This window comes from Aspergillus sydowii (assembly GCF_001890705.1).
Source record: "Aspergillus sydowii CBS 593.65 unplaced genomic scaffold ASPSYscaffold_2, whole genome shotgun sequence".
NCBI lineage: Eukaryota > Fungi > Ascomycota > Eurotiomycetes > Eurotiales > Aspergillaceae > Aspergillus > Aspergillus sydowii.
Genome location: NW_024467860.1, coordinates 2321814 through 2340159, shown reverse-complemented (window position 1 = coordinate 2340159; position 18346 = coordinate 2321814). Strand labels below are relative to the sequence as shown.

General features: G+C 50.1%; 7 protein-coding genes across 7 annotated transcripts; 1 reads left to right on the top strand and 6 right to left on the bottom strand.

The window, feature by feature from the left end:
- Positions 1–74: 74 nt before the first annotated feature.
- Positions 75–1345, top strand: ASPSYDRAFT_656004 (uncharacterized protein). Its single transcript, XM_040850314.1, has 4 exons — positions 75–246; positions 326–729; positions 781–989; positions 1072–1345. The coding sequence occupies exons 2-3, from the start codon at positions 376–378 to the stop codon at positions 970–972; spliced, it is 546 nt and encodes a 181-aa protein (XP_040706369.1). The 5' UTR covers positions 75–246; positions 326–375; the 3' UTR covers positions 973–989; positions 1072–1345.
- On the bottom strand, positions 1326–3845 carry ASPSYDRAFT_143203 (uncharacterized protein; the record flags this gene model as incomplete). The annotated part of the gene is made up of 18 exons (XM_040841321.1): positions 1326–1492; positions 1557–1635; positions 1707–1983; positions 2045–2122; positions 2181–2382; positions 2428–2452; positions 2503–2535; positions 2588–2616; positions 2665–2699; positions 2750–2828; positions 2878–2992; positions 3050–3121; positions 3177–3258; positions 3346–3378; positions 3431–3503; positions 3551–3620; positions 3671–3704; positions 3757–3845. The coding sequence occupies 18 exons, from the start codon at positions 3843–3845 to the stop codon at positions 1326–1328; spliced, it is 1572 nt and encodes a 523-aa protein (XP_040706368.1).
- Positions 3846–3998: 153 nt separating this feature from the next.
- On the bottom strand, positions 3999–4927 carry ASPSYDRAFT_656169 (uncharacterized protein). Its single transcript, XM_040850315.1, has 2 exons — positions 4802–4927; positions 3999–4741 (listed from the first exon to the last, which is right to left on the bottom strand). Exons 1-2 carry the CDS (start codon positions 4823–4825, stop codon positions 4238–4240), a joined length of 528 nt encoding a protein of 175 aa, XP_040706367.1. The 5' UTR covers positions 4826–4927; the 3' UTR covers positions 3999–4237.
- Positions 4928–5778: 851 nt separating this feature from the next.
- On the bottom strand, positions 5779–9474 carry ASPSYDRAFT_28195 (DDB1/RSE1 family protein; the record flags this gene model as incomplete). The annotated part of the gene is made up of 5 exons (XM_040844487.1): positions 5779–6078; positions 6181–6618; positions 6669–8563; positions 8617–9275; positions 9380–9474. 5 exons carry the CDS (start codon positions 9472–9474, stop codon positions 5779–5781), a joined length of 3387 nt encoding a protein of 1128 aa, XP_040706366.1.
- A 687-nt stretch (positions 9475–10161) lies between these two features.
- Positions 10162–12318, bottom strand: cprA (NADPH--hemoprotein reductase cprA; the record flags this gene model as incomplete). Its single annotated transcript, XM_040851630.1, has 2 exons — positions 10162–10458; positions 10528–12318. 2 exons carry the CDS (start codon positions 12316–12318, stop codon positions 10162–10164), a joined length of 2088 nt encoding a protein of 695 aa, XP_040706365.1.
- Positions 12319–14832: 2514 nt separating this feature from the next.
- On the bottom strand, positions 14833–16232 carry ASPSYDRAFT_41238 (isocitrate lyase/PEP mutase family protein). Its single transcript, XM_040846235.1, has one exon. It carries the CDS (start codon positions 15888–15890, stop codon positions 15117–15119), a length of 774 nt encoding a protein of 257 aa, XP_040706364.1. The 5' UTR covers positions 15891–16232; the 3' UTR covers positions 14833–15116.
- Positions 16233–16369: 137 nt separating this feature from the next.
- On the bottom strand, positions 16370–18131 carry ASPSYDRAFT_41237 (uncharacterized protein). The gene is made up of 4 exons (XM_040846234.1): positions 17822–18131; positions 17619–17760; positions 17438–17564; positions 16370–17372 (listed from the first exon to the last, which is right to left on the bottom strand). The coding sequence occupies exons 1-4, from the start codon at positions 17981–17983 to the stop codon at positions 16613–16615; spliced, it is 1191 nt and encodes a 396-aa protein (XP_040706363.1). The 5' UTR covers positions 17984–18131; the 3' UTR covers positions 16370–16612.
- Between the last annotated feature and the right edge of the window lie 215 nt (positions 18132–18346).

Sequence of the window (18346 nt, the reverse complement as noted above, 5' to 3'; positions counted from 1 at the left end):
CTCGGACTTAAAGATTATCCGTGTAAAGGCCGCTAACCAGATTCGGAAAATACATTTTTGCCCGAAGCAAGAAGTCTGCCAGAACAACTCATCAATTTTGCTCCTGCTACGTATCGGACTCTAAGAGCCAGTAAACGCCAGAGCTCTTATATTGCGGCAATCCAGGCATTGTGTCTTGGCTTCACCCAGCCGCGTCTTCTTCCCATCCCTCGATCCATCCCACTTCCGGCCTCACCGAGCTACCCGGTCAGCTCCATCCGCGACACAAATAAATCCCTCATCACCCTTTTCCCACTTCCTTTAACCAAGCCAACAAGCCAACAAGAAAAGAACAAGAAAGAAAGAGAGAGAAAAAAAAAAGCCAAAACCGCCAGAATGTCCTCCCCACCCGATATTGCAGGGATCGCAACCGATGCCCTAAGCGACTACTTCAGCAACCTCTACGCCTTCCTCGAGCTCATCGTGACGCGCTTCTGCACAAACTTCTACAAGTCCTTCGCCGAAGTAACCGCCTACCGCTGGACCAAAGTCATCGCGTCTGTAGTCGGCTACATCCTGATCAGACCGTACATCGAGGCCTTCTTCAAGAAGATGCACGACCGGGAGCGCAGGAAGGAGCAGGAGAAGGAAAAGGCGGAGAAGAAGGAAAGGAAGGCCAAGGCGAAGGTTTCGGCGAATGCGCTGAGGGGTGGTGTGAGTGGCGAGGGTGAGGGAAAGGTACTTGGAGAGGTTGAGAATACGGATGATGAGGTTGACAGTGATGAGGTTGAGGAGATTGAGGGAGAGAATGCGGAAGATTTTGCGGCGGCCAGTGGAGTGCCGGAGTGGGGGAAGAATGCAAGGAAGAGGGCTAAGAAGCATGCGAAGAAGCTGGAGGCGGAAGAGGCCGAGGGGAGCGCGTCCAAGTTGTCTGAAAATCAGCTTATGGAGCTTTTGGATTGGAGTGAGTCGGAGGACGAAAAGAAGGCTTGAGTTGGGACTCTGTCCAGGTCGGGCTCGCTGTTTCCGTTTGATGTTGCTCTATGGCTCGACGGTTTTAACAGCATTTTTTAATGTATCTGTATTATCTAGACTTTTACTTCATATTCATAATGCATGGAGCGGCTCAGTCGTTGTTATCCCATTGAGTTAGTCAGGATAGGATACAAAGCTTTCGACTTTCTAGTCTATCCTGTACAACCACGTTGAAAATATAACGGTTGCATGTTTATCTTTTGATACAGTTCCTATATCTAAATCCTGTCCTGAGGGTGCAGCAACTATACTTACGAATAGAGACAGGCCAACAAACAAGTCATGCTCTACTCCGACCAGCCTCACAACCTTTATTTCTCATGCTCATGCGTATTTAATTGCCCGGGCTCAGTCGGCATACTCTCCAAACCATCAAGCGTCATGTCCAGACGTGGGCCAGTGTAATTCTTCCGCCCATCGACTATCCACTGGAACACAGAGATAATAAGAATAACAGCGAAAGCCGCAACGCAGTAGTCTACAATCCCCAGGCGTCAATCAGTATCAACTAAACCTCGTGTGAACATGTCCGCATCACTTACTCATATTACTCCCAGTAACCGTCGAAGACGGCGGAAAGACGAAGAGGACGGTTGTAAGGGCGATGTACGATAGCGAAATCTGTAGCGGTGAGTTAGTGACAACCAAACCAGCGTTTACGAAAGGTCGAGCCAATGTTAAGACAAACTGACCATATCAGCGACCCAGCCAACGGCATTGGGTAGTTTCCACGGTCTTTCTGGAAGAGCCTTTCGACCTTGCAGGCAATTCACGACAATCGGCATGGCGTAGGACAAGTCAAGAGCAACGACAGCTGCGGAAATAATGGCGTTGGAGACACTGGTTGAGGCCAAAAAAAGACAGCCGAATATTATGACCACAATCACCGTCAATATGAGGGCATTCAATGGTAGTTTCAGGGTTGGGTGGACCCTGGCAAAAAAGCGAGATGCAGGAAGGCCACCATCTCTGTAGATACTCATTAGTTTCAATTAAAGCACGCTGGTTATCGGGGATGCTAAACACATACCTTGCGAATGCAAACATCATTCGGCTACTTGTCGTCATGACGCTAAGAAGGGCAAAGATCAAGCAGACGAGGGGGAGCCTGGTCAACTCAGTCAGCCAGCTCTCGAAGTACCAACATATATCTAGATGCTGCTTACATTAACAGACAAATAGCACCTGCTTTGTTCCTCGTCGTATCAATAAGGATCTGGAGGAGAGGTCCAGCCGCAGAACTGGCTACTTTGTCCATGTCCCCTGCGACGAACAAGAGGACGATTAGGAAGATTGAGCCAGTAAACGTTCCAATGCCGACACAGTAAACCATAACCTTGGGACCTTCAATCGACGCATTTGGAACCTCTGTCTACGTAAGTAAGGTGTAGGTGCGCATTGGTGTTTGCTTACCCTCAATCATATGGGCAACTGCATCCTATAAAGTCTATTAACAAGTACTCGATTCAGGCCAACATAATGACTTACAAAGGCAGTGACCCCGAGACCCCCTTGCAGAAGCTTTGTGTAAAGTAAGTATGTGGCATGGTACTTAATCGATAGAGACGCTTACTCCTAGTAACCAGGCAATGCCATCTGGCCCTATTTAAGTCAGGAAACCCATCTATGCGCTGCTCGGGCATGACTTACATCCAGTAGTGTTGACGAAATTGCAGAATACAAAGCTAAAACTAGTCAGGATAGAAATTGACTGGGGTTGTTATTCTGCACGTACTAGGCTGAGTTATAGTCGGGGGAAGCGCAGGCGAGGGCTGTGATGGATACAATGACAAAGCCGCCAATCGACCAGGTAACTATGGAGCCGTCAGCGAAAACTTGATGTAAATCTTAGGCATAATATACAGGCACCGCGGTATATTACTGGCAGAATCGAGTTCATAAAGGCGTTGACGACGAATGCCCCGAGGGTCAAGCCAATGTAGATAAGGAATTGGTGCCATCGTTGGGCTTCATAGTCCTAGTCTAGCTGTTACAAAATTCGGATCTGATGCAATACAAATGATATCTTCCTTACTGGGTGCATGGCAGAAATTATCCCAGTAATCAGCTGACTCGACAAAAGGGAATTGACCGCAGTCAGCGCAGCCTAATATACTGTCAGTTGTCGTGTAGTATATGGATGTAGGGCTAGCATTGCCTACCCATCCGGCCACATTAACCCAGCCAGTAATCCAGGAAAGAATTGGGACCCATTTTGGCCAGGCAACTGTATCCTTCAGCAGGCTTCCCATAAATGAATGCTGTAAACCACGTACTAACTACAGAACCGTTAGCTTCATTTCCCAACCAGCAGTCATGGTCTATCATTACTTACCTGCAACCCAATGATATTGTCCACCGGCTCTATTAAATGTGAGACACTGTTTCCATTCCAATAAGCAATAGAATGACCCACGTTGGGTATGCAGAGAGGAATTCTGCCAATGAAGACGCAATGCAAAAGTTGCAGAAACCCGCGGTCACCAGACCTAGTGGGTCGTGTTAAAATAGTCCCCAAGTATAGTTCTCTACCTACCCCAGATTACGCTTGTACTGCCTCCCGAAGAGATGCTTATAGATAAACTAGCTGAAAGCGCAGTCCACGACTGTGCTTGCATTAGAGTATGGCCATCCAGCACGGGCATAGGACACGCACATTCAGAACAGCAAAGGCCAAACCGAGCATAGCCCTGGTGAAGTTTAGTTCTGGCATACTATATACTAAGTTTTATCACTGCTCACCATGTAGAGAACCGGCGTTTCAACTCTGGTCGATGGCCCAACGCAGCCAACTGGGCGTCATCACCCTGCAACGGGGTTCCTTCTTTCATGATGGTAGAACTGGCGAGGACAACTGAAGAATATGGAATGGAAAGAAAATCGACAGATACCAGGACATCAGGAACAGGTTGATTCAAATAAGCTGATAACAGACCGGCCAGGTTGCAGCTCGCTTGCATGCGGGGAAGCAGGCGTTACAGCTGATCAAACTCAGCGATCCCTTGCGTAGTAGGGCTCACGCATGGACTTGCCTAATCAAGCTAAACATACACGGCACCTATCTCGGAAGCCGGGTTTATTCTCTCTTATGCGAGTAAATTCTGCACGGCTAGGCAGGCTCAGATTGAACTTCCAAAGGAATGCGCAAACCAGGTCCATAGCGCCAGTGGCATCACTGCCAGTTGATTCAAGCCAGTACGAGACCAAAGTTGCTCTGTTGGTGTCAATAATTGAATAACAAATCCCCGGGACAAGCTTGTAAAAGTCGCCATATTGGTGAAGGAGGCTCCGAACAAGTTTGGAGCTTTTTAAACGCCTTCTGTAATTCCTTCATGAGCCGAGTTGCGACACAGGAACACGCTGTACTTCCAATACTTCCGTCCCCCGTAAGACAAATTCCACACACAAGCAGCTGCAACGATGGGAAGTCGTTCTTCCCGAAAGCCCCTTGCGCAAAATTCAGGAACGCCTCCGTCATATATTGGCCCTCAGAGATTCGTAATGGCTTGTGACGGGTCCCATCACAAATTTTACCTTCACTTTCATCTTCACTCTCATTGCTCGAATCGCTCAAATAGCTGTGGTCACTCGGAGTACCGAAATGATACATATTTGCTCCCGGTTCAATAATCCACTCGCTACGGAAACACCAGCGATCTGAACCAGACTCTCTGTCGTGTAGAATTCTCAGACTTCTTTGTTTAGTAAGAGAAACTAGCATCGGCTTCTGCAACGACCCCTAACTGTCAGTCGATGTTGCCAAAGAGACTCAGAAAGTATAACATACCAGGAATTGTGGAGCACAGGCCATTCCTATGCATTTCAGCTCAAGGTGGCTAAGAGGATTCTGCGCGCGGTCTTCCAGCAGTGGAAGACCTTCCGAGGTAAATGAAATATCGGCACTGTCGTGAGGAAGTCCAGTATCAGGGCATATCCGCCTTTGGTGAAGGACGAAGCTTCACAAGGTAGATTTATGGCGCAGCATAGCTCGCCAGATTTGGAGCGAGTTTGAGGATTAACTGGTAGCGATGTAGAGATGTCTTCCAGGCCCTCGACCACGTTCAGGAATACCGCTATTATATCGCCTTCGTGCTAGAAAACATTCGCCTGCGGAAATGGTCAATGCTCGGTGTAAAACCGGTGTTGCAAAGTCATGAAAAGATTTCGAAGTGAGGCAGAGCCTCCTCGGGCCTCTTTGGTCGAGCGATACAATCAATAAATTAGCAACTCGTGCGTTCGGCACCCGGTGCCTGGTTATAGTAATGGAAGTAAACACCTGTGAGATAACATTGAGTAGCTCGGTTGGGAGGCGAGATAGCATTCTTCTCCTGGTTCATCAAAGGCTTGGTAAGACGTTCCTGTCAAGTGAAGTGAAGATACCACCCCGCGTCCCTGTGACGGGCAAGGCTGATGAGTCAACTGCGTGATTCCCAGTTAACTTAACTATGCCAAGGGCTCTTAGAAAAGGACAAGAAAGGTTGAGAAGTCGAGGTTCCGTAGTATACGGTCATTCAATTCCTCGAACAAGACCCAAGGATAAATAAAGTGGCGACTCTAAAGCAGACGGGAAGCATACCGTTAACTGTGGCGGTAGTTACCTGGGTAGATAAAATCGATTTCTCAGTAAACTCCACACCAATAGACTAGCCACATTCTTAACCAAAATCATGTATTTCGTTCTCATCATCGCTAAGATAGGATAATCTAGATCATACCAAACTGACCCAGTCCATTACCAGAAGTGAAAAAAGAAGCAGCCGGGGCCTAGTGCATCCTCCTCAAAGCCTCAACCAACAGCTTCACCTCCTCCACATCCTTACCCACCATGTCAACAATATCCTTCTGCACGGCAGGCTCACAAACCAGGAACCGTTCGATCAGCTCGCCGTCTACAAACCGGTACGGCTCGCTAGCTTGCCGGGTCATGGTCCGAAGTGCGCGGAACTCGTTGAAGGGGATACCACCGAGCGAGTCGACGCGGCTTGCCATTGTGGCTTGGAAACGCATCAGGAAGTCCTGGTATTCTGGGTTTATTACTCCGTATAAGTAGATGGAACCTTCGACCTATGTGGGGTGAGTAAACGTTAGTTTTGGGATGTCGTCTGCATGTGGGGGTGGGGGTGGGATTGGAGTGGGAGGGATCCGACGGAACTGGAGATAACGTACCGTTCCGAGGAAAGCCCTCGGGACAACTGTCGCACTACTCTGGATTTTGACGGGGCGGATGCGGTTGACCATTTCGCCAAGGGAGATCTCGCCCGTGACCTCTAATCGACGTCGGTCTTCTTCCTCGACGCCTGAGCGATTGCGGCGGAGGACGATCAGGTTACCTTCTGCGTCGCTTTCGAGGTATGTGTCTTCTGCGATGGAGGTAACGCCGGTGCTCCAGACAGTTTGGTAGTGACGAGCCACCTCTGTCAGCTTATCAGGGAGGCCGTCTTTACCTTCATCAAACTCAACAATGCAGACACTCTTCATGAGATCGGAGATGGCAATCACGTTTCCAGTTACTGTGATGTCCACGGGTGCCGTGGATGTCCTGTAGCTGGCGAGTCTCTCAAGTTGCAGTCTGCCAGATTTGTGGGCCAACCGGTATACAACAACCTTAGGGCTGGTTAGAATCATTGTAGAATCATAATACTGGGGAGACCTACTGTCTTAACAAGCGCAGCCACGATTTTATCGCCCATCATTGCTAGCGCACGGCATGCTCCTTTCACGGTTGTCTCTTGGACCATGGTGAGCTTTCTGCCGTTGTCGACTTCAAAGACACGAATGTGTCCCTTGGGCGGCTCAAACCCACCCTCATCGCTCAGATACGCGCTCCCAACAATAAACCGGTCCATTGGCTCGCCATCTTTGCTATCCGTGGCTTCGGCACGGATCACACTTTCCACGATCTCATCTTTTGGAAATTCAAAGGCATCCAGCCGTCTGAATAGGATTTCGTCAGCAAGCACGAACTGGCTCCGTACGATCTCCTCCCCCTCGACCAACTTGCGCTCAATCGTTCCCATGCCAAACGCCTTCTCTGAAGGAGAGTACGCGACGCGTCTGACGGTGGCTTTGATTGGAAGTGTCTGGATCTGTGTGGTCCTTTCCTTATCGACCAAACCAATCTTGAGCTCCTGGGCTGTAGCCACGGCAATTGACTCTGGGTATGCTTCTGAGTGGAAATGGCATATCCGCGATGCCCCTTCCGAGTTCACTGCAGAGTAAATGATGCGGCCTTCGGATCCGTATATCAAGCTGGGGTTTTCACACGTAGCAAATACATTGTACAGTCCGTTTTCTCTGGGCAGTTTCTTGAAAGCCGGCTGCTCAGAACCAAGAATAAGCTTGTTCATTCCAGAGAGGGTATGGTCCACGGGGTTATAATTGTATGTTATAACGCTTCCATCGGCCATCGAAATGAATAGGGTCGGTGGGTTATCCGCCAATACCCTGGCGACCAGAACAGAACGTGGGAAGGCCTCGCCGGCAGGGCCAAGAGATGTCGTACTGATATCGGACAAATCCTGCAACTTCAGAACCGAGACCTTCGCCAATTGAGGGAATCCAAGTATGCAAACATCAGTGGGAGACGACGGGACCGTAACACCCGAAATCTGATTATCTGCGCCGAAATTCTTTTCCGTTCTGACTTGAGGCTCTGACTGGATATCCAGCACAGTCACAAGCTCGCCACCCACGACCAGAACTATCGTGTCATCGTTAGCAGAAGCCGCGGTGATGATAAGCTGCCCTTGTGGCTCCCATTCGTAGACAGTCATTCCGCCCTCGATATCTGCAATGAGAACTCTCCGTTCCGTGACTTGCAGTAGCCGGCCGCCAGGTAGATTTGCCGCAAGCAACGTGTTCTCCGAAAGGCTCAACCCAAGGAAGCTTTCCAGCTCTTCTACCTCCCCATCGGCACTGAAACGGAAAACTCTCGTCTCATCCACAAATGTGACAAGGAGCGTATCCAAAAATTCACCGCTCGACTCAACCTGCAAACCCCACAAGTCTGTAATATGCTCCATATCCCCCAAGACACCCAACTCCTCCATTCCCACACCGCTGCGCACACTTCTCAGGGTCCCATCATCGAACGCCCCAGAACCAGTGACGATCCGAGCCTGGCCAGTCGAAAATTCATGCGTCTGACTTTCGCTCGTGCGGTTTCCGAGATCCATTATTGTGAAGTCTAAAATGGGTGCAATATTGGATAAGGTCTGAATCACTTCAAACGATCGATCGCCGATACGCAGGACTTGGGAGTCGCCTTGGTGTGATCCTACAAACACCACACCACCCCCAAGATACACCAGGACGGAGGCTCGAGGGATGTTTCCGAGGCTGTGTAATTCCCAGCGTTCCACCTCCGAACCATCAAGGACCAGCATTAAGAAAAACAGCCTTCCATAGTCATCCGCTAGCAGCCACCTCTGGCTGTCGACCTGTTCCCAAGCCACGAAGATTGTTGCTTCCTCCAAATATTGCGATACAATTTCATTATTATCAGCGTCGACGTATTTAATCGACGTCTCGCCCAGAATAAGAAGGCCGCCTAGATTAATTATCAGCAAAAACAATTTCACAAACGGAAAAGGGCCGACTCACCTAAAGGAGCAGGAACAGGTATGAGATGGGATGCACCAAGATCCAACTCCTGCGTATAATCCGCGAAATGCGTAAACTCCGATTCGGCACCTGCCCCAGAGGTGTATTTCAACTCCCGAACCTTAAGCTTAACCTTCTTCTGATTATCCTCATACAAAAGCGCCAGTCGCGGAGATCCAGCCTGGACATGCAGGAAAGCAGACGAGCGCACAAACAGCTCATCGATCCTCGTAATGATTGGCTCACCCAGCTCCCCAACCCGCGGTGCATCAGGGCCAGTAGGCATCGCAACCGGTCGCCCTCTCCTCTTCGCGGGCAATTGCACAATCGGTATAACCACAATCATACCATCATATATCTCCAGCGTCATGAACCGGCCACTAGGGTCAATCATGCACCGGCTCCCAGTTTGTGCCTCGCGGGACGACGGGTCGGAGATATCGACATAGTTCCTCTCCGTATGAACCCGGTTGTTTGCGCTATCCCATGAAAGTGTAAAATACGAGTAGCGATCTGTGCCGACGAAAAGGTGGTCTGTCGGCGAGTCCGCGGGTGCGGGGAGGCACGCCAGCATCGTCACCCTAGCGTATATCGAGCATGATGTAACAAGGGCGAGCCCATCAGGCGTCACGGCGTAGAATTCGAGTTGATTCGCTTTTCTGTATAAAGTTCATCGAGACTGTCAGCAACAAAGTTCCTTTTCCTTCTTCAAGGCCGAATCGAGCCAAAGCTTGTCAATCGAGTGGGAAGGCCAGGTACGCACGCAACAACCAGACACTCGTCCTCGGGGTTCATGAAACGCAGCTTCAAAGCATGGCGAATGCTGCTCGCGCGATGAATTGGCACAATGTACGACATCTTTCTTTGATGGCGGTTGTCTGATTCCCTCCTCGGGTCGGGTGCTTTTCCAAGGACTACCTGCGGGGAACGGACGCGGCCCTATCCCAGAAGCAGGACAGGAACTGTTCGCATGAGAAATTATCAATCTCAACGCAGCATGTATATCTGCATCCTCTCGTGCGATCGGGAGGTGGCAGGGTGGATGGCTGATAGGATGAATTTGACGCTGGAGTTGGCTGAGGTATGCGGGATTTGGAGGTTTGTCGGCGGGCGCGTTCATCTTGCAGAAATCCGATGACGCTTGTTTGCGGACTCTCCGTCTTAACTCCGCCAGCCCCCCGCTGCTACATAATTTTATCAATCTAAACATTATTACAGACAGTCCATTATAAATAGAATAGTGGCCTCTGGAAAATATAATTGATCTGTATATTATAAATGATACTGGGCTTCGAAAAAAAAAAAATTGACTTGCAATCATAGAGACGTTCTGTCTCTTACAGCATCGTTATACCGTCTATCTCATCCATATAATGGTCAAAACTCCTTTTTTGGACGACCGTCGGAGGAAGCAAAGCACTAGGCATACAGAAACCACGCCAACAAAACCAGGTAAATCGGAGTATATGTGCAGATATAAACAAGTGGGGTGTTAGAATGTAAGAAAGTCATGGCATGAGGATAGTGGTAAAAGGAGTAAGCGGATCATGACCAGACGTCCTCTTGGTAACTACCACTGCTCCGCATATGCTTAACCATCTCCTCTCCCTTCTCAGCAGGGAGACCACGCTGCTTCGCGATGATTTGACCAAGCACAAGGTTGACTTCACGAGCCATGTTCGCAGCATCGCCGCAAACGTAGAACGTCGCCTTTTGCTTGAGCAGGTCGCTGACAAGCTCAGCATGTTCGCGAAGCCGGTGCTGGACATAAACCTTCTTCGATGATTCACGGGAGAATGCAGTGATGAACTTCAAGTTGTCACCAAGCTGGTCCTGGAAAGTCTATAAAGCATTATGGTTAGAACAATTCAGAGAGAAATGGTGCAACCAGTATCGCAGAAGAGTACATACCTTCCATTCATCCTGGTAGAGGAAATCCTCGTCACGGTTACGGCAGCCAAAGAACAAAACAGCAGTGCCGACCTTCTCGCCCTTGGCAGCCAAAGCAGCACGTTCCTGAATGAACCCACGGAAAGGAGCGACACCAGTGCCGGGACCGATCATGATGATGGGTCTCGAGGGATCAGAGGGCAGCTTGAAGTTGGAGTGGCGGACGTGAACTGGGACATGGATTCCATCGTACTTGTTGCGTGGACCAGTGATATCGTAAGTCTGGCCGTGGGGATCGGGCGATGGGTCTCCGTTTTGCTTCTGCTTCAGAGCAAGAAGGTAGTTCGTGGTGACACCCTTGACGACGTGGGTAGCACCGGGCAAGCGAGTAGACTCCACAACAGCAGTAATACTGATCTTGTCCTTCTGGACAAGGGACGAGGATGAGATCGAGTAGTAACGGGGCTGGATCTTGTTAAGACCCTCAACGAGTAGAGAGAACGGAACGTTGGTGAAGGGCTTGGAGGTAATGGTCTGCAAGGCCTGGGCAATGTTGAAACACTGGTTGGTGATCTTCTCGTGGAAGTAATCCTTGTCACTACCAAGGCGCACAATTTCGGCCTTGCTCTCCTCATCAGGGGCAAAGGCAGCAAGAGTCGCGACGAACTGACGAGAAACCGGGGCACAAACTTCCATGTAGTAACGAACGGCAACATCATAGGTGGTAGGAGTCGGGATAGGGACCTTCGCGGTAACATCAATGCCCTTGATACTAATGACCGAGTTGCGCTTCTCCTCGAGACCGAATACACTAAGGAACCGATCCACTTCGGCACCTGCGTTAGTGGGCCACACCGCAATGTGATCACCAGTCTGATACGAGAGGCCGCTTCCAGCAATACTGATTTCCATGTGCAAGCAGTTGCGGTCCTTGACAGTGAACAGCTCACGAGATTCGACAATGGGTGCGATAAAAGGGTTGTGCGCAGAGAAGGGGCCCTTTGCTTCACCGTCAAGATGTCCCTTGGTGGGTTCACCGAGGTAGACGGATGCGTCCTCTGGGTTCAAAGAGTCATCTTCAGTAACGTTGAAAACCGGCTCGTAGGAGGCGTCGCGCTCCTGCAGACCCATAGACTCGGAGAGCGCAGCCCACACGGGTTCCTTCCATGCCAAAAAGTCTTCTTCCATTGTACCGGCGCCATCATCACCCTCACCAGCAGATCCAATACGTTGTGCACCGAGCTTCGTGAAAGCAGCGTCAACCTGACGTACCATAGCGTTGTAGTGTTCATATGTGTTGTTACCCAGACCGAAGATGACATACTTGAGAGAAGACAGCGGCTGGTCGTCGGCGGAGCCGCCACCCTCAAAGCTCACGTCTTCGCTGGTGAGGAACTGGTAGAATTCGACAGCGTTATCGGTAGGCTCACCTTCTCCATAGGTGGCCATAACGAAAAACGCAACCTTGTCGTCCGGGAATTTGTCCAAGTTCTCGTAGTCGTACTCTTCGAGATCGGCCACCATAGTCTTGAGACCGAACCGTTGAGATCCTTCTTTCGCCAATCTTGAGGCGTAATCCTCCGCTGTTCCAGTTTGGGATCCGTAGAAAATAACACAGTTCTTGCCAGTTTCGTCCATCTTCTGCACGATATCTCTAGACTTGCCGGCCTTGGCCGCGCCGTTCATAGCTGGTCCGGAGGAGGCATAAGGATCTTTGGCGACGGCCCAGAAGGTGCCCTTGGTGAAGTAGGCAATGCTACCGGCCAAGAGCACCGCGAGAACGACCACGTCGAGAGTGTCGAGTTGAGACATGTTGGGAGTTCGTCGACTGCGCACGGGAAACACTCGGTTGAACAGAACTCGAGCGAGTGACTGCCCGAGATTAGAGAGAGAAAAGGGGAGAAAAACGGCACCCCTGATCGCTGGTCCGGGTCTTGGCAGAGACAAAGACCCTGGATCCAATGCTGTTGAAGAGTAAAGAGGGGATGGTGAGGGGAAGACGAGAGAGCGAGGGCAAGCCCGTAGAGGGAAGGGAAAGGACACGCAGTGAGGAAGCGGAGAGAACGTCGGAGTTCAGGTGGGCGCCGTGGTCTGATCCTCGCCTTAAGTGGTCCCCAGAAGACGACTCGGAAGCCGGAAAGTGGAAGTGAACGTGAAGGGGGGGGGCAGAAAGTGCTGACTGAGGCAGCAACAGCACCAACCGCGCCAAAAAAAAACAGTCCCAGTTGCTCCGAGGCCGGGCGGGGGCTGAAGTCAGGCCGTGGCCGTGGGCGAGAGTGCGTGTGCCTGTGCTTGAGACTGTCGGTCAGTCCGACACCCGCGCGAATGTGAGACAAGAAATAGTGAGTTGAAAAAGTAATTTGCACTCTGCAATATGTACAGCAAGACAGGAAGAGGAAGACCGAGACAGCCAGCCCATGCTTCAGGCTCGGCACCGCTATCTATATATGCGCTGGCAGTTTGCCAGCGGACCCCACGTTCGACGGTGCGTCTCCGGGCTCGGAAGAGAAATTCGGGCACTTCCCTCCAGGTTGAAACTGGAGGTGGCGGGCGGAGCGCGGTGCTGTCCACGGATGGAGGCGACAACAGGCATTGACCTGGAGCGTTGTATGGGGAAATCTCCCGAAAAGGCTACCGAGCACACTCCCACACCGTAAGTAGCCGAATTCCGCCTTTGGCTCCCAACCATTGCATTGCGGCGATGGCCCAGGACCCCAGGTTCGTGCGGGCAGGATTTGCCGCATCTAAGAGCAGGCTTAGTTCTACAATTTAATTCATGGAGTAGACAGAGATACTGGCGCGGTTATCTGATCTGAGGGTCTGCAAAGGCGACAGACGATCGTCCCTAGATTACGTTGATCGCGGGTGGTTCTCGCAGAATCAGATAAGCCAACGTTGAAGAGTGATGAGGGCCGGCGCTCGTTTCAGCATTGTCTCGAAGCAACCTTGGAATTATTCCTCGTCCTCCTGAGTCGCTCAAGGGCCGTTATTCCGCTTTCGCTGACAGCTGCCTTGGTGGAATTTCGTGGAGGCAAGGATGGAATCCCGCTTCACGGGATTTCTTGCCGCTTGTGGGCTGGCCGGCGAGGACGGATTGATTCCGCACGGCACCAGTCCCAGCTCCGGACAATGGAACCTAACGAGGAAACCATGGCAATGATGGATGGCAAAGTGGTGTACTCCCAGTACATGAACTCGTTTCTATCCCATATAAAAACATAAATAAGGCTGATGACCCGGTAGTTGAGATCTCTTCGGCCGCTCTAGTGCTAGTCTACATTGTATATATATATACCTTCCATTCACTGCCAGAACAGGACACAACAATAAACAGTTCCCTAAATCCCCCCATTTCAACAAGAATAGACATCTCTATAAATTTGAATTCCACTTATCATACCTCATTTTCCCTTCAGGCAAATACGACATGTTTACAGCTTCCGCCAACCACGTAAAGGCAAGCATAGATTGTGCACTTCTCAGTCTACTTCGAAACCATGCCATCTTACATGTTCTCGTAATATATAGACAATAATGAGCAGTTATATTTAGTTTCCAATGCTGACCTCGATTTTCTAAAAGTGTGCTGTGTACCCTGAGTCCCGCTTGCTGAACAACTAGCCGCTATAAGACACGGGGCCCGTCCTTCGCATTGAGACGACGAATCCCTGAACAAAGGAAATCATAGATGGATCCATGATGTTGGTTTAGTTCACCATTTAAGTTCGAACTCCTGAACCTTATAAGGCAGACACGGCTGTTCTCCAACTCCGCATTGAAACAAAGGGAGGGACATTATTACAAGGAGGATCAAAAGCCGCGACAAGTAATGCGTGCCAACGATGGCAGTGCTTCCAGTTAATATGTCAAAGACACAGACTCCAGTACATATTACTTGACAACAAGCCAAGCAAGTGTCTTGACGCCGTCGGCTTTCACAGAACTCAGCCCGGCATAGTTTCGACTTCCAAATTAAGTTTAGGTCAGCGCCGCTTTTCGCTCGGGGATCACGACCAGTGCGTGCACAGAGCAATCGGGTGAAATCAGAGCAAGGCCCGATCAATCACCGACCGCTTGGTGTCGGGGCAGAAAAATTCGGTCAAATAAACGCGATTTTGCCAAGCCAGTTAGGTCGTCGGGTTCCCCGGAAGTCCCACCCAGCCTTCTAGGGCCCTCTGCAGAGTACATAAATGACCCAAGCCAACTGCCGACGGCTACCAACGACCACGGCCGACGGCCAAGGTCAGATCGGGTCCCTTTCGGGGATAGACAGCGCCGTTGGATGCGTATATTAGGAAGTGCCCGACAGCGTCCTTTTTGCGGGCGCCTGGAATCGATTCCACAACAGCTCTAGTCGGCGTCGACGAACGTCTGGGCTTATTCTATATTTTCTCGCATCGGTATTGGCTTGTTACTCAAATGTGGAAATATCTCTTGTATATGTAGGTACCTACTACACCTCTTTCAAGACAAAATACCAGTTGTATTCGGCCCTGCTAGGTTAGGCAGGGTGATAGGTAACTGCTGAAACACCTAGGTAATGGGTAGTATGTACGGTAGGTACATCTGCACTGCACACTAAGACTGCGCAAATTTTGAATAAGCACCAGTCAAACATCAAGAATCTGCTCAGCCGAGTTCTTAATCGCAGCTACAGCAGCAAACTGAAGTCCAGGCCCGACACTAATTCTCGAAACACCAAGCGCAGCAACTTCCTTTGTACTCAACGCCCCAGGCCCCACATTCACTCGGCCCTCAAATGCCTCCACCAGCTTCGTGATCTCTTCTTTTGTCAGCGCCCCAGGAACCGGCCTATCCATAGGGCCCATAACAAACACGGTTGTCGCACCAGCAGCGAGGAATGCCTGGCCGCGCGAGACAACCTCGTCAAGCGCACCGCCGTATATAAGGGCGTCGGCCCTAGCATTGACCACGAAATCAGGAACACCCAGGGCGCTCGCGGTAGCTAGAGCCCGCTTGACTCTATCGACTGCATCGGCAGCGCTGTAGAACTGCTTCTTCTCCTTGTCGAAGTCTTCGAGGTTGACACCCACGGCGCCTGCTTCGATTACTTGTTTGATTGCGTCTTCGAGCTGCTCGCCATACCCATCTTGGATGTCGACGGTCAGCGGTTTGCCGGATTCCTTGATGGAGGATGCAATTATCTTGGTGGCTCTGATGTTTTCTTCGAGGGTCAGCGCCTCATCGTTGATGCCGGCGGCTTCGGCGATTGCATAGCTTGCTGTTCCGATGGCTTTGGAAGAGGGCAGTGATGCGATTGTTTTTGCTGAGATGCCATCGTAGACATTTGCAAGAACGACAGGTTGGTGTGGCTTGTGTAGACTTTTGAAGGTCTTTGCAGTGAGGTTCAAGTTAGAAGCCATGATGATTTGGATATGGTGGATAGTCCGGATAATTGAGAGAGGGAAAGACTTTGGGGAATGGATGAAGGTCGTTGGTGGGGGCGGGAGGGGGTGAACTTTATCTCTTCATGTGTCGAGACCCAGCACGAGGATTCCGATTCTCTTGACGTATTCGGACTGTGTTTTCTTTTTTTTCCTTTGTAGGCGTACCTTAGGGGGTGACACTAGGACGGTGTGATTGGGCACATACCCCAAGCTGGCCACGCCAAGTGGTCATCTTCGCATTTTACAACAACCTTAGCAGTATTACCGTACAGAGAGTTGACGATCTGAATATAGCTATAGGTAATATTGACTATCTAAGCTCTTTACGCAGGAAATACAATGAAGCTGCGTATTGTTGTCTGCAAGATGACCACTTGGCGTCAGATGGAGTGCGAGGCGCGGGCAGTAAAAGACGGCTAGCTGGCCCTGTTACGGTACTTTTGCCCATATCAATACGCAGGAGATAATTTTGGAGAGTAGAAGAGAAAGACTTTATAAACATGTTTCTTCAAATGTTGATGGTAGAGCGCTTCCGGTAATGAATTGGCTTCGTTCCGGATAGTTATTCTTCATGAAGAGTTCTAGTGAACAGATAGGAATTCCTATATCGCTCTTTCCACAGCAACAACGGTCTTGCGCTTCAAGCCGAGACAGACTATATTCAGTATATTTAAACAGCGACAGTGGCATCATTCAACTTAATGGAGTGCTCCTTCAACGATAACCTGCTGCTGTGCGCCAGTACCCTCTGGTTTCCAAATCCTATTGAGCTTCAGCCCAGCCTTGTCCAACAGAGACTCCCATTCCTTCCCCGTTCGTTCAGCCGACGCGAACACAGTCATCATGGTCACATCGCCAATCGCAGCCATCCAAGGGATATTAGTCTCGGGCATAGCTTTCTCATGAATCAACACCAAAGAATCGGGGCCCATTGCTTCACGAATCCTCGATAGAATCGCCACGGCCTCCTTGTCCGGCCAGTCATGCAGGACAGTGCGGAGGTAGTAAGCCTTTGCTTGCTTGACAGGCTGTTCGTCAAAGAAACTATGGGGCCTGATCTCGATTACACTGGGGAGATCCGCGGTATCAAGCACATGTGGTAAATCCTGGAGAACAAGTCTTCCCTGCAGACTAGGGAACTTCTCGTGGAAAGCCTGGATGTCTTTTCCCCGGCCGCCGCCGATATCCACGAGAACAACATCGGAAGCGCTCTGTACTTGTAGTTTCTTTTCCACTGGGAAAAAATCCAGCCAATCTATCTCGTCGCGACGGTAGGGTGAGGCCATGACACTGTCGAAGGCTTTTTGGTAGTAAGGCTTCGACGAGAGGTAATCGAAATATCTGCTCTTGGTGCCGAGTGCGACACTAAACGGGGGGTTATCGACGTCGTCTGGGGTTTTCCATCCCTTCTGCTTGAAATACTCGGGGAGCTGGATGACGAAAGAGATGAGGTGGGTGCTGAGCACGCATCATGTTAGTCGTATGTTGACTTCGATATATAGAATAGTGACCAGTCTACTCACAAGAATATTATTGCAGCAGACATCCAACACGACGAGACGTAGGCCTCTGTAAATCGCGTGGGTGAGAAGGTATCAGAGGTATGCTGCTTGAGAATATCCAATGGTACAAGCAGCTTCATAAGCCTCCCTATTCCTCATCAATACTAAACTAGAGTTTGAGTAGAGAAGGGACGTGTTATACCAACTAGCTTTGGATCGGCTTGGACATCTTCAGAAAGCTGGCCGACGCGCACCTTGCCATCTTCATCCTCGGAGGAGCGCTTGATGATGGCATCAAAGAGCTTAAGATCTATAGCGAGACGAACTGCGATGGATTGATGGCACTTGGGGGTCGTTAGCCTGGACCGCGCTCAAGAGATAAAGCATCGGGGGGTTCAATGTTACTGTATAGGAAAGCCTGAGCGTTTTATCCAGGGGAGATTCACATTGACTCCTCAATCGATCGCAGGCTTGGTAAAGCTCAGCTCGTTGTTGGGGGTCTAGAGTCTCAAGGGCGCCGGAAGAATTGACCAACTTAATGGACTCGATAAGCTGAGGGATGTCCATGGCCTGGGTGATGCAGTCCAATATTTTTGAAGATCCACACGTTCGATCGCTTGGGCTCTCTAATAAGTAAGGGAAACAACGACATGTTCGGGGGGAAGATCAGAGAAATGAAGGGAGCTGTCTCTGCATACGACTTGGCAGAATTACGAGAATACATGATTAAATGGAGGAAGCTGAGCATGTCAGTACGGAGCAAGGGAGGTTTTACTCGAAGATTACGATGGATCCTCGAAAAAGTCACAGAGTGCAGCTTGTTAAATACCGTAAATTGCAGGTAACCGCGTTGTAAAATGCAAATTGCAAGATTCTTAATGGCATAATATTGCTCAAATTGATTGTTGCTTCCATACATCGGGAGACACT

What these genes read in the sequence shown, in the direction of transcription:
- ASPSYDRAFT_41237 (XM_040846234.1), bottom strand. Translation starts at nt 17,983, where the DNA reads ATGGACATCCCTCAGCTTATCGAGTCCATTAAGTTGGTCAATTCTTCC. An exon ending in CGCTCAGGCTTTCCTATACA is followed by an intron (nt 17,761 to 17,821) that starts GTAACATTGAAC and finishes ACGACCCCCAAG; the next exon opens with TGCCATCAATCCATCGCAGT. An exon ending in TCTGCTGCAATAATATTCTT is followed by an intron (nt 17,373 to 17,437) that starts GTGAGTAGACTG and finishes ATGCGTGCTCAG; the next exon opens with CACCCACCTCATCTCTTTCG.
- ASPSYDRAFT_41238 (XM_040846235.1), bottom strand. Translation starts at nt 15,890, where the DNA reads ATGGCTTCTAACTTGAACCTCACTGCAAAGACCTTCAAAAGTCTACAC.
- ASPSYDRAFT_656169 (XM_040850315.1), bottom strand. Translation starts at nt 4,825, where the DNA reads ATGGCCTGTGCTCCACAATTCCTG. An exon ending in CCTGTGCTCCACAATTCCTG is followed by an intron (nt 4,742 to 4,801) that starts GTATGTTATACT and finishes GGGTCGTTGCAG; the next exon opens with AAGCCGATGCTAGTTTCTCT.
- ASPSYDRAFT_656004 (XM_040850314.1), top strand. Translation starts at nt 376, where the DNA reads ATGTCCTCCCCACCCGATATTGCAGGGATCGCAACCGATGCCCTAAGC. An exon ending in AGGGAAAGGTACTTGGAGAG is followed by an intron (nt 730 to 780) that starts GTTGAGAATACG and finishes GAGGAGATTGAG; the next exon opens with GGAGAGAATGCGGAAGATTT.